The 25,326-nt window shown below is 52.0% G+C and overlaps 1 protein-coding gene across 6 annotated transcripts in view; it reads right to left on the bottom strand.

Moving 5' to 3' along the window:
• Positions 1-25,326, bottom strand: part of ARRB1 (arrestin beta 1) — a 75,171-nt gene that overhangs the window by 27,677 nt on the left and 22,168 nt on the right. The window contains exon 1 of one of the 6 annotated variants that reach the window (XM_027578758.2): positions 12,403-12,551. The exons of 1 other annotated variant lie outside the window; for it this stretch is intronic. In XM_027578758.2, coding sequence (XP_027434559.1) covers positions 12,403-12,407 — 5 coding nt within the window. In that variant the 5' untranslated portion in view covers positions 12,408-12,551. Of the gene's footprint in view, positions 1-1,972; positions 2,214-12,402; positions 12,552-25,326 lie in introns of those variants that run through there. 4 more of the 6 variants (XM_027578759.2, XM_027578760.2, XM_027578754.2 and 1 more) reach the window with 4 other exon arrangements.

The raw sequence follows: 25,326 nt of genomic DNA, 5'->3' as shown, positions 1-25,326 counted from the left end.
ATGAATGAATTAGTGAAGGAATCAACTGAGAGACTGAGGCCCAAGAAAGACAGGGGACGTGCCCATGGCCACACAGCAGAGCACTGAATGCCGAGTCAGGCAGACACGCAGCCCCCAACTCCTGCCAAGTGCTCGCTGGGCCTTTTAGAGCATACTGCGGTCTCCACCAGCCCCCGGCCTCTCCCCCAGCTGGGTCTGGGAGCCTGAGACCCCCTCACCTAGCCCCATCATCTAGCCCCAGAATTGCTCAGAGTAATGTTAGGAGGAGGGAAGAAAAAGGAAAGAGGCAGAGACTAGAGAAGGTACTGGAGGAAGGAGGGAAGGAGGGAGGGAGGGAGGGAGGGAGAGGAGGGGAGAGGGACGCTGCCCTGCAGGTGTGAGCATAACAGATGGAATGAGAGATGAAACAAACAAACAAACCAAAAACCCAGAGCATCGAGCAGGCCCCCAGGAGCAGGAGGTGCAGCAGGCCACCAGGGCAAGTGGGGTGAGGCCCACAGTGCCACAGGGACAGTCACTCCTCCCAGAAGGGGCAGGGGGTGGCTCTGTACTGCCTCCTCAGCCCCCACCCCACCCCCACCCTAACTTCTGGGGCCCAAGGGACCACTGAGAGGGCTGAGCTTGGCTTGCAAAGAAGGCCCTGGCACTTCTCTCCCCCACCTCCCCTAGTTCTGGGCTTTTCTCCTCCTCATAAATATTTATCAGTATTTGGAGTGTGAAAATGCCATAGTCAGCTGGGGTGTAATAATCACTAAAGTGAGAAAAAATACAGATCACACAGTTTGAACCAGGAGCTCCCAAGCTAGGGCTGGACCTGTGCAGGAGACCAGGAGACCAGAGAAGTCACAGGGACCCCCAACTGCTTCCAGAAACCTCAGTCCAGCCCCGGGGCCTGAGAAAGAGGAGAGACCACAAACGCCTGAGGTATAAGTGAGTCAGGGAAAGCCACTTGGGTGATCCTGGAGAGGAGGGAGGGGCATCCTCACCACAGGAGGGGGCTGGGGGCCAGGCTGGGGGGAGTGACAGTCAAGAAGGGAGGGAGGGAAGGAGGAAGGGCAGTAAGACAGAACTAGCGTTTGTTCAGTGCCTAATTAGTTCTTTCTCATAACACACTGTGAAATGGGCATTATAACTCCCATTTTACACATAGTGAACTTGAGGTTCAGAGAGATGTCGCAATTTGTCCAGGAACACAGAGCAAGCCAAGAGGCTAAGCCACGATTCAGACCCAATTCGTCTGCCTCCAGAGGCTGGGCACTTTATATCCAACCCTGCTGCTTTCCCAAAGCAAGTGTGGGGTGTTTTTGTGTTTGTTTGTTTGTTTTGTTTTTGTTATCAGCTTCAGGGGAGAAGCAGAAAAAAGGGGAAATGAGTCTGGAGAGGGGAGGGGAGGGCGAAGGGATGAAAAGGCGAGTAAGGGGCGAGAAGGAGAGTGAGGGCAACAAGCGCAGGAAACATGGCCAGTGGTGGGGAATGTCCTGTGCTAACTCAATCAGCCCCCGGGGCCACCTCCTCAGGAAGCCGGGACTCTGATGGCTTCCTCAAACAACAGCGGCTTCCCATGCCCCGAGCACATGTTCTGCCCTAGTCCTGCCTCTCAGTATTTTTCCCAGAACACTGATGATCGTTCAACAATCCCATCTCAGAGATGAGGAAACTGAGGCTCTGGGAGGTGAACTCTGGCTGTGTGTCTCCAGAGCCCAGGTCCTATCCGCTCTGTTGCACAGCCAAGCCCTCCCTGAAACAACCCCACTGGCTTCCTGACCCCATCACTGTCAGGAAAAAGCCCCCCCCAACCACGACCCATCTGTGCCCCACCAGCCTGATTCTCAGAGTCAAAGCTGAGCCCGGTAAGAGAAACACTGGGGGTGTTCAAGCCGACTAAAAGCTCACTGGAGACAAGGAACAGAAACCCAGCGAGGGTGGCCCAAGAAAAGGAGGAGGGAAGACAATAAGGAGACCAAACTCTCACGGGAACGACGTGCAGGCAGGACGCAGGAGTGCTGGAGCCAGGACAGGGGAAGCCATCAGCCTCTCAGGCGGTTGCTCTCTCTCCACCTCTCCCCCTGGGGCTGCATGTTCTCGGGGCTGTGCTGCTCTCCGTGCGGCTGCTCCATCGTCTCTGGGGACCGACTCTCTCTGCTTACTCAGGGCTTTTCTGCCCCTCCGTCATTTTGGCTTGCATGTGGCTCTCACTCCGACCCTGCTTCTACTCTGCCTCTCACTCAGCTTCGCACTGTTAAGGGGCTGAATGGCCCCATTCCAAATTCCCAGGAGAGGAAATTGATTGATCAGCTTTGGTCAGGTGCCCCCGGCCTGGACCAGTCAGCTAAGTCGAGGGTGTGTCATGTGTTCCACGAGGCTTGGGTGGAGGAGGGTCTACAGAGCAGTGTTTTACTAATCGGGGGTCGCAGCCCATTAGTGGATCATGAAATCGACTTAAAAGAGGGTTGCCACCGTGGGCACTTCCTTGTTTTGTTTTGTTTTAACAGACTAGAATAGAAGACATCAGCATGACCTACAGATAGCAAGGGTATAGCAGATATTACTATATTCACTAATATTCCATTTCCCTCTAAGGCTGAGCTAATTTCTCCGGTCCTATGAAGTTAGGCACGCCCATGTGGCTTGCTCTGGCCAATGAGATATAAGTAGAAGTGTCACGTCACTTCCGGGCAGAAGCATATAAGGGCTAGTGCACGTTTTAGCGTCCTACAGAGCCCGTAACAAATGACCACAAACTAAATGGCTTAAAACAACAGAAACTTATCTTATGGTTTTGTAGTTCAGAAGTTCGAAATGTACCCCCACTGGGTCAAAATCAAGATGTCAGCTGGGCTCCATTCTTTTCCGGAGGCTCCAGGGTGAATCTGTTTCCTCACCCTTCCCAGCTTCTTGAGGCCACCCACATTTGTCTCATGGCCTCCTCCTCCATCTTCAAGGCCAACCACAGCAGGCTGAGTTATTACACTGCATCATTCTGACCTCTTCTGCCCCCCTCTTCTATTTTTATAGATCTTTACGAATACATTCGCCCCCCTAATTTAAGGTCAGCTGATTAGCAACCTTAATTCCATCCGCAACTGTAATTCTTTGCCATGTAATATAACATGCTCAAAGGTTCCAAGCATTAGTATGTACACAACTTCGGGGTGCCATTCTTCTATCTACCCCACCCTCCTTCCTCTGCCACTGAAACCAGCAACCATCTGGAGGGAGAAGACTTCCGTAAACTGAGTGCCAGGGCTCTCCTATTACATGATAGATGTGTAGCATGACAGAAAAACAAAGCTCTTACACCACAAAGATTTGGGGGTTGCTTGTTACTGCAGCAAACCAGCTTCTCCTGGCTGATACAAAAAGTATTATTTAGTGAAACCTTCATTTTAGGATAACTGAGTTACAAGGTTAAGTGAATTTCATGTTGCAAATTTTTAAATTTTTTTAATCCACTGTTCTAGAGAAACATGCCTAAAATGAACATGTTCTATCAATGTCTGTGCAGTCAACTGAATCGTGTTTCCTGATTTGATTCCATCAGGGTGGTGCTCCCAGGTGGGCAGGCAGGTCAGCTCTCCAGTAACCAGAACATTGTCTTTTCCAGTGAGTCCCATTCCCCACCTGCAGCAGGGGATACCTTTAATATTCTGCTGCCCTTCTGTGAGCCACCTAGACTCCCAGTGTCCATTTGTGCCTGCACCATGAGGGACCCATGACAGATTAGCCAAAAACCAAAAGTTTATGATTTGGTGTGGTATAGCCAAACAATGGAATATTACATAGCACTGAAGTTACTCTTGCATTTTTATAACACAAGGAAATGCCTATGATAGAATATTGAGCAGAAGTCAGGATTCAAAACACAATATATTTGGCATGAGCTCAACTTTATACTCAGTAAATACCAAAAGAAAGAATGAGAAGACTTAATGTTAACATGGCAATACTTCCCAAATTGATCTATAGATTTAGTGCAATCCCTACCAAAATCCTAGCTGGCTTTTTTTTTTTTTTTAGAAATGAACAGGCTGGGGGCACCTGGGTGGTTCAATCAGTCAAGCATCCACCTTGGGCTCGGGTCATGGTCTTGGGATCCTGGGATCAAGCCCCACGTGGGCAGGTGGGCTCCCTGCTGAGTGGGGAGTCTGCTTTTCCCTCTCTCTCTCTCTCTGCCCCTCCCCCTGCTTGTGCTCTCTCTCTCTCTCTCTCAAATAAATAAAATCTTGAAAAAAAGTGAATAGGCTGGCCCTAAAATTCATATGGAAATGCAAAGGCCCAGAAGAGCCAAAACAACCTTGAAAAAATATAAAGTTGGAGGATTTATACCCCCAAATTCAAAACTTACTACAAAGCTACAGTAATTAAGACTGTGTGATCCTGGCATAAAGATAGACACATAGATCAGTGGAACAGAATTGAAAGTCCAGAAATAAACCCATATATTTATGGTCAATTGATTTTTTACAGAGGAACCAAGAAAAGTCATTGAGGGGGCAAAAAAACAACAACACAAAACAGTCTTCTCAACAAATGATGCTGAGACAACCGGATATTCACATGCAAAAAAATAAAGTTAGACTCCCTACCTCACACCATATACAAAGATTAACTCAAAATGGATCAAGGATGTAAGAGTTATAACTATATGTAAGAGTTATAACTATACAACTCTTAGAAGAAAACCTATGTGTAAATCAACATGGCCTTGGATCAGGCAATGGTAACCTTAGATATGACACCAAAAGCATGGGCAACTTTAAAAAAGAGATAAATTTGCTTTTTATCAAAATTAAAACTTTTGGCTTCAAAGGTCACTATCAAGAAAGTGGAAAGACAACCCACAGAATAGAGAAAATATTCTCAAATCACTTATCTGATAAGGGTTTAGTATCCAAGATATATAAAAACCTTATTACAATTCAACAATAAACAGGCAAATAACCCAATTAAAAATGGGCAATGGATTCGCATAGACATTTCTCCAAGAAGACATACAAGCGGCCAAAAAGCACATGAGAAGATGTTCAACGTCATTAGTCACTGGAGAAATGCAAATCAAAGCCACAATGAGATACTTGACACCCACTAGGATACCCTACAATCAAAAAAAGATAATAACAAGTGTTGTCAAGGATGTGTAGATATTGGAACCCTCCTCCTTCATTGTTGGTGGGAATGTTAACAAGGTGGGATCACTTTGAAAAATAGTTTGGCAGTTCCTCTGAAAGTGAAACATAGGGTTACCATATGACCCAGCAATTCTACCCTTAGGTATATACCGGAAAGAATTGAAAACAGATGCTCACACAAAAACGTGTACATAAATGTCCATAGCACACATTATTCATAATAGTCATAAAGGGTGAAAAAGAAAACCAAATGTCCATCAGCTGACAAATGTATTGTTTAAATGTGGTATCTACATACAAGAAATATTATTTAGCTATAAAAAAGAGATGGCATACTGATTCAGGCTACCACATGGATGACCCCTGAAAACACGTTATATGGAAGAAGCCAGACACAAAAGACCACCTACCGTTTGATCCCACTTACATGAAATGTCCAGAATAGGCAAGCACATAGAGACAGCGCACAGGTTAGTGGCTGCCAGGGGCTGGGGTGAGGGGGAAATGAAGAGTGACTGCTAACGGGTATGGGGTTTCTCTTTGGGGAGATGAAAATGTCTTGGAATTAGACAGTGGTGATGGTTATATATTAAATATATATGTATATTAAATATATATATATGTGAATATATTAAAAACCACTATATTTTATATTAAAATTCTATTATGGTATATAAATTATGTCAATTAAAAAAATAATACTAAAAACAAACCCCCCAAAAATAAATGAAAGGAAAAGAAACATGGCTGAAATATTAACCGGGGTTGAAGGAGACTCCCTCCACCCAACAACCCACTTCTTTCTAGATCTTATTTTTCTATGTTGTACAATAGGCATAAATTACTTTATAAAGATGGGCTTTAGGGCTTCCCTGATAAGGTATGTCTCGGGTGAAAGAAGAGTCTGGAAAAAAAATATTATTAGTAGAGAAATATGGATCCTATTACTCTGAATCCTTTGATGTTAGTCTCTGATTCTGTGATTTTACAATGCAGAGTCTATATCTCTGTGATTGCTCAGATCCCTCCTGGGCCTGCTGTGCCAGCTATAAGAACTGCTGTGCTGTCTTCTGCTCAGCTATTTCTTTCTCCAGGAAGCCCTCCCTGACTCCTCCAAGTCCCACACCCAGTGGGGAGTCACAGCATTTCCCACACTTTGCAGTAGTTTGTTTACTTACTTTCTGCTTCACTTACATAAGTGAGAGCACAGATCTTATTTGTGTTTAGATCCCTGGGGCATAGCATGGTTCCTGGGGCACAGTAGGGGCTCAGTAAATAACTACAGGGTGAATGTTGTTGAATGAATGAATACTCTAAGAGAGAATTGTTAAGAGTGAGGATGGATGAAGTTTAAAAAGATGGTGGGTTGGCGATGATTCTTTTCTCTGGGTTAGCAGACTCCAGACATTTCTTCTATCTATCTTTCTCTTTGGCTGTCAGGATCAATGAAAATCAAGCCTCGAAAATGCTTCATAGGGGCAGGGTCCCAGCCACCATCAGGCTAAGTCAGGAGTACAACTGATGTATCCCAAATAGGCCTCTCCTCAGCTTTGATAAAGCTCTCTCACTTATCACTCACCTACCCACCTTCACACAGGCCCTGCCACTGCCAGGCTCTGGGGGCACTAAGGCGAGCAATTCATGGTCCCTGCTGACAAACGACCATGGTACAGCCAAGTTAGAGGAACCCACCACGTACAATGGCCACCGTGCATTAAGCGCTCCCTAGGAGTCAGGTGCTGTGCTAAGCACTTCACACACATTAAGATATTGTGTTATTCTGGGGCGCCTGGGTGGCTCAGTCAGTTAAGCGTCTGCCTTCGGCTCAGGTCATGATCGCAGGGTCCTGGGATCGAGCCCTACATCGGGCTCCTTGTGCTCAGCAGGGAAGCTGCTTCTCCCTCTCTCTCTCTGCCTGCCGCTCCCCCTGCTTGTGCTCTCTCTCTCTCTCTCTCTCTCTCTCTCTCTCTGTGTCAAATAAATAAAATCTTTTAAAAAAAGATATTGTTATTCCATCTAACATTCCTTTTTTTTTCCCGAGGAGAAACCTAAGACTCCAATAAATAACTTATCCAAAGTCATGAAGTCAGTATCAGAAAATTTATACAGGAGAGAAACCCCATGAATGGGCCACTTATGGGGAATCATTTAGACAAAACATGTCTTACTCAATATCAGGCACCTCATCCTGGACTATCCATGAATGTGGATTGACTAGCAGTGAATTGGGAGAGTGCTGGTTACAATTCATTCCTCTAGGAGCATCAGAAAATTCATGGTGGAGAAAAATGCTATGAATACAGTGAATGTGGGAACACCTTCAAATATTACTCAATCTTCAGTCAACATCAGAAAACTCACCTGGGAGAGAAACCAGGTACCAGTTTACTGCTCTAAGTGCATCATAAATATTAATTCATGTGTTCCTCCAATGACCTTATTAGGAGGTACTACTCCATCCCTGTTTCAGAGATGAGGAAACTGAGGCACAGACAGAGAGTCTCATTTTCCCAAGGTCAACAGCTAGTAAGGGGCATAGCTAGATGCTGGAACCCAGGCAGTCTGGCTCCAGAGATCACACACTTTTAACCATTCGCAACAACACCTTCTAAGTGAGATTGTGTGGTTCCGTCTGGCGAGTCAGGATAGGCTTCAAGGGAGGAGGGAGCAGTGAGGAAGGCCTTGCGGAGCAGTCAGAGATGAAGGGGTGGCAGCTCTGCAGGCCAAGGTCTGGAGAGAGCGATTGGGTCCACGGGGTGGCAGGCAGCCTGTTGTGCTGAAGTGTGTCCTGCGTGCCTGGGAGGAGTACCAGGGAGGAGCACAGGCCAGAGAAGGGTCCACTCACTGCCCAGAGAGTCATGGAGCACGTCCATGTGCACGCCCTGGACTAGAAGTGAAGGGCCTTGAATGCCCAGCTAAGGAACTTGGACCATAACCAGAAGGCAATAGGGAGCTATGGGCATTTGGGGGAGGGAGAATGACTGGCCAGGACCATATTTTGGACACAGAGGTGCCCCTAACCCCATAAATTTCCTCTATCTCTGCCCTGCTGGCAATCATGACTCAGTTGGGTAGGGTGGGGACCACGCAAGGGGGCATTCCTTCTGCCCTACATTCTGACCCACTTTCTGGGTGTGAGAGCAGCCGTCAGGGAGCAGGGAGGCATGAAGAGCAGGTGGCTATGGCAGCAAAGAGGTGTTTAGGGCCCTTACCACATGCTCCCTGGTAGCAGAGTTATTTGTGTACAAGCTCGTCTGCTCTGGCAAAATTGAACAGCCCACCCTGTGTCAGAACATTGCCTACCTGTTTACCCACCATTAGTGCACCTGTTGCCCAGGACAGCCCAGGAGGGGGAAGGGGGCAGGAAGACAGGAAATGTCACCCTCATTTCACAGATTTGGGGAGCCTGAGGGAGCACACTGCAGCCTGCTTCATTCCCCAGATGGAGAAATCACAACCCAAGGGAGGGAAGAGTCTCGTGCGGGGGCCAGGAAATAGGCTCAGAGAGACTCGCGGGTGTGCACAGAGTCCCAGACAGGGAGGAGGGCATCCTGGTGCTCTTGTCATATCGCAGCTCGAAACCTGGCAAGGCTCCTGTGCCCAGAGGGTGGCGTGTCTGGCAGGGTGGCGGGACGAGAGGTGGTGGATGGGGGCTCTGACCAAGTCAAGTTCCCAGCCTCTGGACTTCCATCGGCTTCTGGGCAGACAGCAATTCCTTCCCCTCTTGGCTGCATTCCCATGTTCACTTTTCTGGTCATGATCCATACTTGGGGAGATTTCTATAGGGTGCAGAGCCAGGAAGGAGGGGAGCCACCAGGTGGTCCTGAAGAGAGGGGAGAGTTTCTTAAAGAAGCACAGCCCATTTGCTGATAACCTAAGAAACTGGAGATCCGAAAGTCAAAGGCTAATAAAAATTTCAACAAGCGGGCTGGCAGCTGGATCCCAAAGAGCCCACAGACCGCACCTGAATACTCTCCAGGCTTCTCTCGGGGTGAGAGGCAGGAAAGGAAGGCTGCTAGTGGTGGAAACAGTGCGGACCCTACAAGCAAGCAGACCCTGCCTGAATCCTGTGTGTCCTGGGGTGAGTTTAGCACCTCTCTGTGGCATACTTTCCCTCATCTGGAATACGGGGGTGGTATCTACCCCACAGGTTGAAGGCACATGTAAAGACGTGGTCCACAGTAGGGAACTGATGAGAGGAAGCCAGCATCATTGGTAATATGATGATTATGTTATCATCATTCCCCTCCTCTCTGGTGCCCAGGGGAGAGCTCTTGCCTAAATGTCCCTCAAGTGAGAAGGCCTTGGGGTGGGAAGAGATAGTTACGTTACCCTCGCTGGAGACAGGGTTTCTTTAGTTGTCTGTCTTCCTCTCAGTCTCTGATGGAAAACAATAGTTTATAATGTTCTCTTCCCACTTTAGACCCTCACATTGCAGAAATCTCTGGGGACACGCCCTATTTCTTCCTTCTGCACTAGCCTTTCCATCAGTTCTCCCGACTGCAATCCTTTCTTCCCAACGTCACCTCATCCGAGAAGCCTTCCCTGACTGCTCTCATCTCCAGAGGGACTGTGCTTGCTCCTCTCCCCTCTTTCCATCCGTCCATCTTCCTTCCTTCCTTCCTTCCTTTTATTTTCCAATCTCTGGGCCTGGAACAGTTCTTACCTCCAGGAGATACAGGCCCCTGCGCCCTGTCCTCAGGGCACCTACACTCTGGAGCAGGGAGACAGATGCTCCACAAATAAAGAAACCCTCCCTCAAAAGCACAGTGGGAGGGTGGAATGAGAGGATGTATAACGTCCAGCTCAGTTCCAGGCACAAAACAGCCACCCACCCACATTAGCGCCTGTCCCTCCCCCTCCCCCATCCAGCACCCGTGTCCCCTTGGCATCCACACAAGCCCGCACCTCTCCTCTCCTTGGGGACAGCCACGGAACGCTGAAAACTGCAGAGAGCAGGAGCCTCTTCCTTCAGTCATTCACTTTCCTCGGTCCCTGGTTGGTGCTAAATAAGTATTTTGTATGAATGAATAAATGAATCAAGGAGAGCCAGACCCTGAGCATGAAGCTGGGGAAAAACAGGACCTGGGCCAAGTGGCAAATCAGAGGTGAGCAGCCCGGCCAGCAGGATGAGACGCGGCGCGTGGGCCCCAGCGGGAGCCCGGGACACACAGGGCAGCCCCAGACACCAGGCACGCGGATTTTCCCAGAGGAAGACTTTATTTAAAGTTTCATTTGTTTGGGTTTGGTTGTTTTGTTTTGTTTTGCCGATTCGCACATACAGACTTTTAGGATTATAGGCTGCCATATTAAAATGAGATATGAATTCAGAAGCTGTACTTTTTCCCTCTCTCACAGGTCATAAAGCAGTAGGGCAGAGGCCTATGGCAGCGCATCTCCCACTCTGTGTCAACCACTGCACGGGCGGCTCAGAGGCTGAGAGCCCTCTGTGGTCAGGGGCTCTGTCCAGACTGAAAGCTATGGCCTCAGGTGGCAGCTCTTCTCTAAGAACGAATTCTAGGGGGAAAAAAACCCACGTCTCAGATTTAGCCAGACGCGGTGGCCGTGACCTGCGGGAGGAGGGTCGTATAGGCTCCTAAGAGCCTACTGCCTACTGTACAAATTCTGTGAGCTAGAGGTTAATTAAACATGGCCATCGCCAGGGCTCGCCACTGTGGGGTGAATGCGCCCCTCCCCCCCGCAGGGGACATTTGGCAATGTCTGGAGACATTTTGGAGGAGGGGTGCTAGTGGCATCCAGTGGGTGGAGGTCAGGGATGTCGTGGGCACAAGGCACAGGTCAGCCCCCTTCCCACCACCAACCAAGACTCTGCAGCCCGAATGTTAATAGTACTGATGGTGAGAAATCCTGTTCTAAACTTACAGTTAAATAAATTACATTAAAAACAAAGGGAATACATACTCCAAACTTATCATTACTATTGTTTCACTAAACTTCCCTGTGATGCTCTTGAGGCTCTTTATGTCCCCTAGATCTGGATGGTTGGAATGTTGTCGGGTGGTGTCCTACTGTGCATCTCTCCCCAACCCGACATTCAATGACATCACTTTAGTAGTGTGAGCTCCTTGGTGGGAGAACTTACACCACAGAGACTGACACCCCCTCCGTTGTTTTCTGGACAGCCAGTTGTCCCCAGTACATCACTGGCTGTCACCCTAAGTAAAGAAGGGAATTCATAAGCCTGGTAGATGCCTGTAAGTTTCCAGCCTAGGCAGACGGCTCAGCACCAGCCTGCTACCTGCAGTGTGGAACAAGAATCCAAACGTGCACAAAGTCTACACGCCTCATACACACACATACCATGCACACCATACACACATGCACAGACACATACGGCCCGTACATACCCACAGAGACCCCGCAAACACCGCACACCCTCCATGCACACCTGCAGACACCACGCACATCACACAGACAGAAAAACACGCACATCGTGCACACTTGCCACCCACACCCACACCCACATCATACACATATAATGTATATGCTTCACACCTCGGACACACGTGTACCCCACAGACACTTAAACGTACCACACACACACACACACACACCTCTCACACAAATGTAAGCACATACACACCTGCAACGCACATCTCACTACAACAGCCCCACACAGAGGCCATACCCACACCATACAAATACACATGTAAGTAGCCTTCTGGCCGGCAGAGACTAACTGAAATCAAGAGAACAGTGGAAGAAAGCCTTCTCCAATGTTTCCGTACCTTCACCTTTACTCTGTCTTCATCCTCTGTGGCCCATCCTTCCCCACACACCACCTCCCCGCCAGCCCCTCGGTCGCTGGAGCCCTGGCTGCATGGTTCCCATCCCTGCTCTGTGTCCAGCTCTCTGTACGTTGAGCCCAGCAGGCTGTGGCCTCCAGGGTCTGGCCCTCCACCCCTCCCCACAGCGCATGACAGGCTGCTCCCCGGGTGACTCCACCCACCCAGCCACTTGGCTGCCACTAGGGGCTGGTAAGTCCATGCTCTATCTCCAGCTAGATCCTCTCTGACCCCACACCCACCAGCTTTGTGACATCTCCACTCAGATGTGCCCCGACTCCCCAGACAAGCCGCACACGGACTTCCTATCTGTCCACACCTGTTCCTTGCCTACGTTCTCTGCCCCTGCCCACCCCAAAGGTCCCGAGGTGCTCAATGTCCATCTCACAAATAAAGGAATTACGTAAATCCTACAGAGGGAGGGAAAAAAACACAAACTTCCATGTGAAGCAGAGAGGAAGTCTTACCCCATTTTACAGATGAGAGTCCTGAGTTTTGGTGAAGTGAAGGGACCGGCCCAGGAGCAGCAGCTAAGGGGGCGGGTAAGGCTGTGTAGGACCCAGAGCTGGGGGCTGGAGGCAGCAGAAGCCAGGCCAGAGCAGGCCTTCAGGATCAGCTCTCCCCAGCCCCGAGTGAGGGGGTTAGTTACAAAGAAAAGGAAAAGGCGTTCCTGATACGCGTCCTGTTTCCTCTCCTCCTCTGGGCTTCCCAGGCCTTGGAGGGCGGATGTCTCTGGGCTGGCAGCACTCAGCCTGTGCACGGACAGAAGATGAGGGTCTCCCCGGGGCCCTTACCACCCCAACAGTCAGGCCTGCATGAACAGGGGCTCCCTGGAGTGACCTCTCGAGTGTTCCTGCCCAGCCTGGGGGAGCCTCCACCCATTATCCCCAGGGGAGACTCATCACAGCCAGGTACCTCTTGCCCATCAGACTGTCCCATAAAGGCACCTCTACTGGGAAGCCTTCCATGTCACCCTCACTTGCTACGGAGTCCCTCTGTAGTCCCTCTTCCCTTCCTCCCTGCCCCAGAGCAGCCACCCCCCCTCCCCTCTGCCCAGCCTTCTATGGCTACTTCCTGTAGATCTATGCTCCCCATAAATCAGGCTGGGCGGGGGGGGGGCGGGCGGGCGGTGGAAAGCAGGGAGGAGGGAGACAAGGGCAGAGGCCATCAAATGGGCCTTGCTGAGTGACAAGATGAGCCTCCCCCATCAGACAGGGGACCTTCCTGAGGGCAGAGGTCAGATCTCCTCTGATTTCCCTGAGGGAAGTGGCTAGGACTTTCGATCATAGGAGGTTCCTGCAGGACAAAAATCATGCCTCCTTCCTTAAACAAGGAGCTGCCAGCGGACAAGAGAGCTATATCCCGACTCCAGTGAATAGGGAGCCCTAGGAAATAGGAGCCACATTCCCTGCCCCCATCAGACAAGAATCTCTCTCCTGGAAGATGGGGCCATGCCTCCTCCATTAGACTAGGAGCTCCCAGAGGGCACACCCCCCACCTGCTTGCCCCCACAACAGACTTCAGCTCAGTCTAAGACACAGAGAAGGGCCTCCCTCTGGGGCAGAACCAGGGGGGAGTTTTGCCCAATTGTCCCTCGCACAGGGTCCCACGCCAACCTCGCATTCGTGCCCTCAACTGACCCCAAAGCTGCCTTGCCGTACTGAAGATAGCCACGTGTCTGGACAGAGGCCAGCGGCCGTCTGTCCCCGCCCAGGAAATGTTGACTTCTCGAGACAGTTTGAAAGGGACGACTGGGAGACCCCTGACAGGAGGATGCCCAGGACAGGCTGTGCACCCAGTTCTGCTCTGGATGCGACCAGATGCATGTGCTCGATGGGTCTCTGCTGGTGGCCCTGCTACCAGCCGGGTGATCCTCTTCCCCCTGTGGCCACTAACACCCGTCCCACTACCCAAATCAGCACCCACTGCTGGCTAAAGTGGCAGGAGGCACAGGAGGAGGAGGACAGGTCCTGCCATGAGGACATCACTGGCCTCCCCGCGGGCCACGTGCCGTCCCTGAGCCCGGTCCAAGCCGCCTTCATGATTCTCTTCCCTACGTGCACCAGCTCCAGGGAGCTGCTATTAGTTAGCATCGATCCACAAAGTGCTTTGCCGACACTTTTTATGAGCTTAGCCTCACCCAGGGCCCTGGGGGCTAGGAGCAAGACGTGGAAATGGAGCTGGGGGCCCAGGCCACCAGGCAGAGGGAGGGAACAGTGGAGACCCGAGACCAAGGTCCAAACAAGCCCAGGGCCAGCACCCAGTAAATGTCAGCTGAATACACGTTTGCTGAAAAGCCACCTTAATCTGGTAACTTATATTTGCATATATTTTCTTATTAAGAATTATTATTTTATTATTATTATTATAAATTATATTTATCACATTTAATACAAGCCCGGCACTATTCTAAACACCATATTAACTTATTTAATCCTCACAAGAACCCTGTAAGGTAGATATTCTCATTATTCCCACTCTACACAGGATGAAACTTAGACACAGATAGGTTAGGTAACTTGCCCAAAGTCACAGAGCAGAAAAGAAGAAACGGAAGCAGCTCAAACCATCTGCTTCATAAATTTAAGAAGTAAAAATATAATTACAATGCTTCTGAATTTTAAAAGACTTATATACTTTCAAAAGATACAATTTATCCTGTGTTCCAAACCAAATACATCCATTATTGGGCATACTGTGGTATTGTCAGGATGTAAGAGGTTCTCTCAAAGAATAATACTACAAATGCAAAACACAAGCTTCTCAGTCACCTCAAAATACCGTTATTTTTTTTAAGATTTTATTTATTTATTTTGAGAGAGAGAGAGAGCGAGCCCATGCGCCGGGGGAGGGTCAGGAGAGGGAGAGAGATAATTTCAAGCTGACTCTGCACTGAGTGCAGAGCACAACACCGGGATTGGTCTCACGATCAAGAGATCGTGATCTGAACTGAAATCAAGAGTCTGATGCTTAATGGACTGAGCCGCCCAGGCACGCCTACAGTTCTCCTTCTTTTGAAACTTTTAACCGAGCAGTTTTATTAAAATTTAGAAAACAAGAAAAACCCACAATAGGAATCATTTTAAGATTTATCATTTATTTGCTATGTGCTAGGTACTTTGCATATTTATCACGTTTAATTTTGAGGCCAACTTAAGGAAGAAAAGGCATTATTCCCTTATTCCCTCGAGGGCCCCTGTCTCATACACCTTGGTGGGCATGGTGGTGGGCATGACCCATGGATGTCTGCCCCGCCCAGGGTGGGAGATGCTCCGGGGTGGGGGCCGTGCTTGGCACAGAGAAGGTGCATCACAACGGAGTTAAGGGCTTGGAGTGAGGCAGACCCGTGGCTTCATCAGCCTGTACTTCAGCTGTCTGCAGTGTTAAATGAGGCCCTGGCACCCAGTTAGACCTCCGTAAGTGGTGAGAATACTAACCACCACCACCACCACCACCACCACCACGATAAACAAACTTGCTGGGTGGACTTGAGTAGGTTCCTGCCCATCTTGGCCTCAAATGGCTCACCAGCTCTCAATGGGGGTCACGTTATCTTGATGGGCCTAGGCAGCTGAGAGGAGATAATGAGTATGAGGAGTTCCTAGGAGGCCAGAGACAAAGGCCTGTTACAAGAACAAGGCTGAACTATCAAGCATTTTTAAGAAATGCATTTCCATTACTTCCAAGAACACAGAGGCCCAAGGATGAGGTGGGCACGGCAAGGCCAGTCAACAGCAGCCATCCTTGGTGAGGCAGCAAGCAGGAAGGAGCCCTCGGGGCATCTCCAAACCTCTCCCTGAACCACACCCTGGGGCTTGGTAATCAACACCTCCATGCCAACCCCAAACCCTCCACCTGCTCCCTAGCCCATTCCCTTCCTTTGTCCAGGGAAGTGTGAGAAGCCTGCCGCGAGGGACAGTGTGGGCCCCTTCGTTAGCCGCCAATCTGTCTGGAGTGACAACCTCAGAACCAGCTCCAGCTGTGCAACTAGATGCTTGTAAATCTGATGGAGCTGGTCGTGGGGACCTGCTCCATTCTGAGGACTGGACTGCCTCGTGGAGACCTTGCCCCAGTCAGACCCCAGGAGGCCAGCTTCCCCAGTCTTCGCCATCCCGCCTCTATTCTACCACAACTACAGGGACCCTGAGAAGCAGAGGGGTCTGGGGTGAATGCATTGCCCACATGTGGCAGGGGAGAGAGATGCACAAACCAAAAACTATCCTGCAAAAGGCACTGTGAGAGAGAGTTATTAAGAAGGTGACAGTAACCCCAGGGAGGGAGTGGCTTGGAAGTTAGAGAACAGGTGATATGTGAGATGGGACTCCGAGAATGATGAAGAGTTTGCCAGGTCATCAAGGTGAAGAGAGAACGTCAAAGCGATGTGCGTATGCATGGAATTACGCATCCTTCTAGAGCAGAGTGTACATTTCAAAATCATTTCAAAATCACGATCTCATTTAATTCTCTCAAATCCCATAATGGTGCTATTACCTGCCCTCCCACCGCCCCTCCCACACATGCAAATAAGAAAAGTAAGGTCCGGTGAAGACAGATGGTGAGCCCAAGGGCAAATGGGGACCAATTTCTGGGGAGAGGGTAGGAGTGAAGGATGGGCACTGGCCGAGATGGCCCCTCTCCTCATGAAGGGGGTGGTATTCGTACTCCTGTCGGGCAATGGCTCCTCATTCCTGGCCCCTGCTAGTCTGTGATGCCCTCCTCCCAGCCCCAACATACGTGCATCCTCCTCCGGAGAGCCTGGGGCCCCTCGGCAGGGCGGCCAGCAGAGGGACAGAGCAGCCTTCCAAGGAAGCCAAGGAAGAGCTGAGCTTCTGTGAGGCCCGGCTTGGAGGCTGTGCCCCACCCTCTCCCACTCCCCCTGAGCACTGATAACCTCGACCTCTCCCACTGCAAATCTCCTCTCCTCTCCCCAGCTCCCACAGCTGCCACCAGCCTCTCCCTCTCCTGCCTCCCCCCCTCGCCCTCCCCGGGGAGCAGTGAGCTCAGCCTTTCCCATCAGCCATCCCTGGGAATGCTGGGAAATGCACAGCAGGCCAGGAACCGGCAGAGGCCTGTCCCAGAGAGGGAGGAGGAGGAGAAGATGGTGCTTTGGGCTTTTCTGAGGGCCACTGGGGGCACCCTGGGGGCAGGGCTCCATTCTGCTGCTTCCGATGAAGCCCAGACTGGGCTAAGGGCACGGTCTGCCTGTCCTTACCACTCGCTCTAGATGAAGGTGGGATCCAACTGCTGGAGCTGGAATGGGCCTCTTTTTATGGCCGGGGAGACAGAGGCCCAGAGAGAGGAGGTCAAAGAAGTATGTCTGGGGACTCCAGGCACTGTTGGAGCCTTTCACATTTCTTGTCTCCTTAATCCTCACAACGACCCTGCAAGAAATGTGTGGCAGGCTGAAGAATGGCCCCCTAAGATGCCCACATCCGAATCCCTGGAACTGTGAATAGGGTACCTTACATGGTAAAAGGGACTGGCAGATGTGATTTAGTTAAGGATCTCGAGATGGGGAGATTCCCCTGCATTATCCGGGCGGACCCAGTGTCATCACAGAGGTCCTTATAAGAGGGAGCCAGGAGGGTCAGAGAGAGAACAGGCAACATCGTGCTGAGGGAAGCATCAGGAGAGAAACCGGAAGATGCTATGCTGCTGGCTTTACGATGGAGGATGGAACCAGGAGCCAAAGCATGCAGGCTGCTTCTAGAAGCTAGATAAGGCAAAGGAATGGATTCTTCCCTCGAGCCTCCAGAAGGATTGTAGCCCTACCAACCTATTTCGGAACTTCTGACCTCCAGAACTGTTAGCAGAATAAATATGTGCTGCTTTAGGCCACTAAATTTGTGGTAATTTGTTACAGAATAAATAGGAGACTAATCATCCCATTCCCGTTTTGCAGATGAGGACACAGCCTCAGGGAAGGCACACGACTTCCTCGGGTCCTGCATGCTCCCCTCCACACCACACTGGGCTTACTGGGAATCTCCATAGACTCTTAAGGCTGGGAGCCCCTTGGCCAGGGCTTCAAGGCTGGGGGAAAGTCTGAGGGGGGAGGCAGGGGTCTGCCACTGCAGGGCCAAGGTTGAGGACAGAGCGGGGATCGGATCTGGGGAGGGGAAAGTTCTGCCTGCAAGGAACTGTATTATGGCTGGGGCCTCCTGGAGCCAGTGACCGAGTCCTACCCTGCCCCAAACTGTGAAGCAGGGAGGCGTGTTGACAGGGAGGAAGGGCCCTGGCTAAGCAGCTGGGCTGAGTGGGCCAAGAATTTGCACGATTAACCAAGATTAGATGAAATCTCCCCATTCTCTCTCTTTGCTCCTGATAAAACCCCTGAGAGGAAGACCCCTTATCCTTCTTCCCACAGGACTGGTGGGGAGAATGAGGCCCTGGGGGTTAGTGACGGGCTCAAGTTCTCACAGCTGGTAATAAGAGGGATCGGCATGTTCATGACGATCAACGTAAGGAAACCACGACAAACAGCTATTGAATTCTGTAGGCCTGACACTGTGTCTCCTGTAGCTGGCATTTTCTGTCATGCTCGATGCAGACCCAGCAGGTCACTCCTTCGCCTCTAACCCCTTCACTGCTCCCCGCAAGCCTTTCACCATCTGGGCCCACCCACTCCTCCGATCTCCCCCCTCCCACCCCATTCCCCGTCCCGCCCCTCAACACACACACACACACCCTCCAGCCACACTGACCTTGGTCGTTTCCCTGGAGACACCAAACTCTTTACAACTCTGGACTCTCCCACAGGAGAGAGGCTCCCGCCGCACCAGCCCCAGGCCACACGCACTCATGGTGGAAAAAAACCACAGGTCCTGGCCACACCTGTTCCTCCTTGTGGGTAAGGGCCCGGGAGCAGGGCCAGAGGTCAGTCCTCGTTGGCAGGAGGCCTGGAGCTGAGAGGGCCTGAGCGAGGGGGTCGTTTCGTACATAGTAAAGGAAAGGCAGCCTGGATGCGGGACAGAGTGTGGTGGGGTAACTTCTCCGGGGAGCGGGCCCTCCCAGAAATGCAGACCCCAGGGCAGTGGGGCTGATGGGGCCTCCAAGAATGTTAGGTCCTACCCCTCAGGGCAGACGTAGCGGCACTGAGGTCCAGAAAAGGACAAGACTCGCCCTTGGCCCCACACTGTGTCACTATGGGAGTCTGGGGTACTGGTTTGGGGTCTGCCACCCACGAGCTGGGTGACTTTGAGCAAGGAAGGAGTCATTCTGATCCTCATCGATAAAATGGAAATAAGAGTGCCTTTCCTGATGAATGCATGGACAGGACGTGGTGCCGTGAAGCCCGTGCTAAGTGAAAGCCACTCTCACCCTTGAGAGAGCGGGGCCTGGACTCAGGGTGCTGGCCAGGGGAGCTCATCCCTCTCTGTGATATAGCTGGTGGGTTTAATTTAACCCCCAGGCTGGACCCCAAGGTGGGGGACACCCAGACAGAAGGACAGCTGTCTGCAAAGCCATGGCTTCTGGGCCCCCAAAGCTGGTTAGTCCTTAATCTCAGAGGATCGTCTCTAGGAAAGGGATTATCAGCCTTATTTTCCTTCCGGTTAAAGAAGGGACTCCCCCAAGGGAGTCAGCCTGGGCTAGAGGGGCTCCTAATCCAAACCAGGGCTCCCCACTTCCCCCCTGGAGTGGGGATGAATCCACCTCCCGCAGGTGGCACTGTGCGGGGCTTCTGGGCCATCACCTCACTTACACCTCACCACAGCCAACTGAGGGGCCTAGGAGGCCCATTCTGCTGAAGAGTAAGCTGAGGTTTGCGGAGGGTCAATAACCTGCCTGCCCCGAGAGCTGGCAAGGCCACATTCCCACTGTTCCAGGAGGCCTCTGGGCAAGGACTGTTCCTATTCTCAAGCCTTGGGTCTAGGGGAGGAAACCAGAGCTGTGATGTGGCCCCAAGGCAGCCTCCTGCCCGCCTGCAGCCCCTGTGGCCCATCTCCTCCCTCTAAGCCCTCTCCCCTCACCTCAGCCTCCCCAGAGATCCGCTATTAGTAACTATGAACACAATACATGGTCATGCTGATGCCTCTGGCCGGACAAGGCTGTCTATCCCCACACCAAGTTCACATCCACTTCATCTCGGATATTTGCTCATTGGGTACTCCCTCAGAAAGCCTTTGGGGATGCCCACCAACTAGGTCAGGCCCCCCCCCGACACCTTATGCATTCTCAGGGTACCCCTCACAGTGGGAACTCTCGTTGTCTCCATGCTCCAGATTGAAAGGCCCATGAAGCCAAGGACAGGGTCTGTTTGCTGCCCTGGTTTCCCCAGGGGTACGCCTAGAACTGACACGCGGCCTCAGGAGGCCACCCTGCACTCGCCTGGGCCAGGCACCGTGCCGATTGCTGAGCCCAAGCTTCACACCGAATCCTCACGATTACTCTAGGTGGGAGTTCTCATCCTCCTGTACAGATGAGCACGTGAGACCAAGAGAGACAGTGACTTCCCTGAGGATACCCAGTTAACCTGGCACATGGCTGGGGCCAGCACCTAGCACCAGATGTCACCTGTGCACCCAGTGCAAAATGAAAATGCAGGGCCCCTCGTTCAGATGTCAAGACAGTGACAGAAGAGCATCCAACCAATCCAGAGGTCCTCCTGAGCTTGGGGCCCTAGGTGACTGCACAAGTCGCCTGCCCCGGAAGCCAGACCCCGGGGCACCCCTGTTTTCTGACTCCTGACCCAAACCCAGGCTCCTCTAGCTGAGAGGCCTGTGGGCATCGGTCTCCTAGGGCAGCCGTTCTCACATTCGAGCATGAGTCAGAATCACGTGGGAGGCTCGTTAAAACCCAGCTCGCTGGGCCCTACCTTCAGAGTTCCCATTCGGTAAGTGAGAGGTGGGCCTGGGGATGTGCATTTCCAACCGCTGCATTTCTAAAGGTGCTGCAATTGCAGTGGCCCCAAGACGCTGAGAACCACTGCCCAGAGGAATGCGTATTTAGCAGGCGCATTCGGAATCCAAGGTCCTGTGGAAGGAGAGATGGAGGGCTGGGCTAACAGCGCTGAGGATGCCCCACGTCCTTGCCACCGGACCCAGGCCCCCAGTGGAAAGGGCCAGCCCTGCTAAGAAGGAGTGTGGGGGAGGAAGGGGAAAAGCTGAGAGGAAAAGGGAAAACTTTACACAAGTTACCTTAATTTTTGTAACAATCTTGAGAGGCAGCTTGTGTTATCTACCGTAGAGGAAACCTCTCGTACAGAAGTTAAGTGATTTGCCCAGGGTCACAGCCAAGAAATTACAGAGACCACAGCTGAACCTGTTTCTAACTTACTTGTTGTCACAAGCCTGCTTCGCCCAGCTGGCCCTGACAGGTTCTAATCCCAAGACCTGCTTGGCCCAGGGGAGCAGAGCTAGTGGCCTTGGGTTCACGCAGTCCCAAGCCCTGGCAAGGCCTGGCAAGCCCCGAGGGCCCTCCCCCTCCATCACCAGCCTGCCCCCCCAAACCCAGGCCTGCAGCACAGAGCCCTGGGACCCAGCCAAGGGGGCGAAGTGCTGGCACCATTCCAGCAGGCCAGGGCGCCCATCCTCAGAACAGAGGTTCCTCCCACAGCCAGGGCCTTCTTTCCAGCCTCCCTTCTTTCTACTTACTCGCATATACCCTAAGCCCAAGATCACACACCATCTGTTCCTTCTGCCTGGAATGCCCTGCCTACCCTGCTATTTGTCCAGTTCTGACCCATTCTTAAACACCATACGTCCCCTCCACTAGGAAGTACCCCCTCAGCACCTTATCCATCCTCACCCCTCCATCGTGCCACTCTCTGCTTCACTGGCTACTCCTCCAAAGATCATTCTACAAATATTTGTTATCTGCCCTGTTCGAGACACAGTGCAAGGTACTGAGGATACAAAGCTCAGGCTGAGCTCCATCAGGCCAGGGTATGGGTCTGCTTCACCTTGTGAACCTCCAGCGGGAGGTGCAGACAGAGAAGGGGTCCCTGAGGGTCCTCAGGGAATACCCCCCCTCAGCTGGGGATATACAAAGGTGGTTGGGGCTGGGGGGGGGGGGTGGGGGCGCAGGTAATGCAAATTCTGTACTCCAGGCCGCTGCCAAGCTGGAGGGAGAGCTCCCCAGTGTCCCTAACCTGGAGTACAGATCCTTGGCAAAGCAGAACAAAACTACCATGAAATGAACGCAAGGCATGTTAGGTGCCCCCATGCCAAGGGGCTGCCTAGGCCATGGGCTCTGCAGGAAACCGAGGCCCGGGGGTGGGGGGGGAAGGGGGCGGGGAAGGGATACTTGCAGCAGGAAGCCGAGCTAGAATGGGCCTCCTCTCCCAGGAGATGTGGGTTTTAAACAGTAGGGGAAGGAGGAGGCAATGTGCCCCCACCCTGAAGGATGTGCCCCATGGACCCCACGTCTGCAGACAGAAGGCCTTAAGGGAAAGCCACAGCCCACAGAAGCCCCAGGCAGGAGAGGACAGCTACTGAGGAGCAGGGAGGCTGGAGTGCGGCCAGGCTGGCAGAGGAAACATCTTGAGAGGCAAGAGGGAGGAAGGGAGGAGGAATGAGAAAGGAGGGAAGAGCCAGACACGCAAACACCTCCGCCGCCTCTTTCCAACCAAAACAGAATCCCCAGAAGACAGACCTGTGAGGAAGGAGACAGGGAAAGAAGCTGGGGCCTCAGAGGGGCGGTGGCTGGGCAGGCGCCCAGGGCTGGAGTCTCTGGAAGCTTCAGGGGCTGGGTAGCCCTGCTGGGGCCTGGAGCTGGTAGGGGGTGGGGGGTGGAGATCATTCACCAGTGCCTGCCCAGCTCTGTACCCACAGGGGCCGGGGCTCAGGGAGGAAGGTGATACGGACTCTACCTGGTCACTCCTACTCCTTCAAGACCCACTTAGGTACCAACTTTTCCCAAAGCCCCTGAACCAACCTCTGCGCTGGGCTTGGCTCCACACAGGATTTAGCACAAACTCAGAAAATACTGTGCAGCAAAACTGACCTGACGGTAGAGTCAAGGCTTCGCCCTTAGAAAGCCCACAGTCCGGTGGGAAAGCCAAAGAATCCAACGGATGGAGCGTGGGCACCGAGGTGACTCTGGACTCCCAGACAACCAGGACTGGCAGGCACTGCGGAACAGTCCACAGAGCCTTGATGAGGGCCTTTTCCTCTGGGAGGACACACTGCTGGGATAAGGGGTCAGAAGGAGCCAGGGGACCGAGGAAGGGGGAGACATCATCTTTGTCCCCTCCCCCCCACTCCACACTCATACTCTCACACACCCATACACTCGCACACTCGCTCTTTCTCTCTCTCTCTCTCTCTCTTTCTCTCTCTCTCACACACACACACACACACACACACACACACACACAAACACACAGAGTCAAGAGTCCTGGGGGCTGAGGGGCTTCCAGGGATCTGGGTTCTGGTCCTGGCTCTGGGACCTAGACCATTCCCTTGACTTTTCTGGGTCATTCCATTCCCTCACCAGTATAATGGAAACTCTCATATCCCCTTTCCTCTGAGAGACACCAGGTTAAGGACAGGCCTCCAAGTAACTAAGAACTGAGGCCTCTGGTATGACTTCGGCACATGGGAGAGTCCTACCCCATCCATGTCCTGGCTGGTACCTTCTTCCCTCAGGCCTTCATTTCGGAACAGCGAGCCAGGCAGACAGAGCCTGTGGTCAGCAGGGTGTGGCCAGGCCTGGCGTCCAAGTGGGAGAGTGGCCCCAAAGCAAATCCACTTCCTGTCCAGGGGCCCTTTCTCTCCTTCCTCTCTTCCTACTGGAGGAAAACAACCCTCCCCGCCCATATGTCCTCACCACTGTGTGAGAAGCTTTACTGCAATGACATGAGTCTGGGCCTTCCCTCATCTGACCAGCTCTAAGCTGCTAGACTTGAGGGATCCTTCTCTCATTCGCTTTTTTATCATAGTGAACCAGTCTGCCCCGGGTGAACCTTCCACTCACTAGAGGACATCAGTCAAGTGACTCCCCCTTCCTCAGCCTGTTTCCTCATCTAAAACGAGGGGATGACAAGGGGGCCTACCCCGTAAGGTTGTTCTGAGGATTGCCTAAATGTAATGCCTAACACTTGGTAATACATATTAGCTCTTATTATTATTAATAATATTCCACAAATATTTACTGAGTGCCTTTTCCATGTCAGATACTGTTGACCACCGGGGACGAATGGCAACCAGGGCAGATTTGTGCAACCGAACCTGTCTACACAAAGCTTCCCTTCTAGCAGGAAGATAGCAGGGCTCCACACTGCCCAATACCCGGAGGTTGCATGATGCGGACCACAATGCCAACAGCATCCCCCACAAGCGTGCAACACCACAGTCCTGCAAGACAGACGTCACACAAATAGTACACGGTGACTCTTACAATAAGTGCCGCCAAATACAGTGCTCCAAGAGCACAGGAGAGGAGAAGTTGAGAAGGCTGCTGCAGGAAGGGAGATCCAAGCTAGGAGCTGAAGAAGCAGCAGTAATAACTCTGACAGGGGCAAGGGGTGGGCATGCTACACAGAAGCTCAGAGGCTGGGGCAAGCCTCCCTGAAGGTACTGAGGGAGACGGGTGGGCGAGGCCAGCAGGGGCAAGGTGGCAACAGAGCCCGGTCACCAGGTGGCCTCGGTCAGCAGTCAGGATTCTATCATCACCATGATAAGACATTGGCAGGGTTTCAGCAGGGAATGGATGCAAACAATGTAATGACCCTTTAATATGCTCACTTTGGCCACTGGGTGGAGAATGGAAGGGCAGAGGCTGGAGTAGACACAGGGAGACCAGTCAGGGGGCAGAATCAGTAACAAGGCTGCTCTGGGTTCAAATCCCACATGTGCACTTTCTGAGCTGGAAGCGAGATCACACCAGCACCTGCCTCCTTGGGTGGCCGTGAGGATTCAATGAGCAACTTCACGTATGTCAAGAACTGGCAAGAATCCCAGGCCCGCAGAGAGTGCTGTGTGTTCAGCTGGTATCATTCGTCCGGGGGAGACATGGAGGTGGCCCGCACGAGAGAGGCAGCCACGAGACAGAGTGAGACAGGGCCAGACTCCAGGGGTAGTATCAACAAGGTCCCGCTGTAAGCACCCAGCTGCTCCAGCCCCTGGGCCAGCTGTGACCGCCTAAGACCCTGAGCCAGACATGCCCAGCTGAGCCTTTCCCACATCCTGACCCACAGAGACCGGGAGAGAGAAAAAATGAATCTTGTCGTTTCCCGCTACTAAGTCATCGGCCGATTGTTTATGCAGCAAAGGAGAAATGCAACAACTCGTATTGAGATTGACCTGGCGGGAATCTTCCTTCCCCCGCAAGCAAGAGGCTGCACCTTCGCAATAAGAAAGGTATACAGGGAAGAGGGAGGATGGGCCCCTGCAGAGACTGGGACCTTTGCAACTTCAGGGATCCTGCCTTCAGAGAGTCATCGGATAGTT

Source organism: Zalophus californianus, chromosome 11, assembly GCF_009762305.2.
Source record: "Zalophus californianus isolate mZalCal1 chromosome 11, mZalCal1.pri.v2, whole genome shotgun sequence".
NCBI lineage: Eukaryota > Metazoa > Chordata > Mammalia > Carnivora > Otariidae > Zalophus > Zalophus californianus.
The sequence above is the reverse complement of the archived record's forward strand: the minus strand, read 5'-3'. Positions and strand labels throughout refer to the sequence as shown.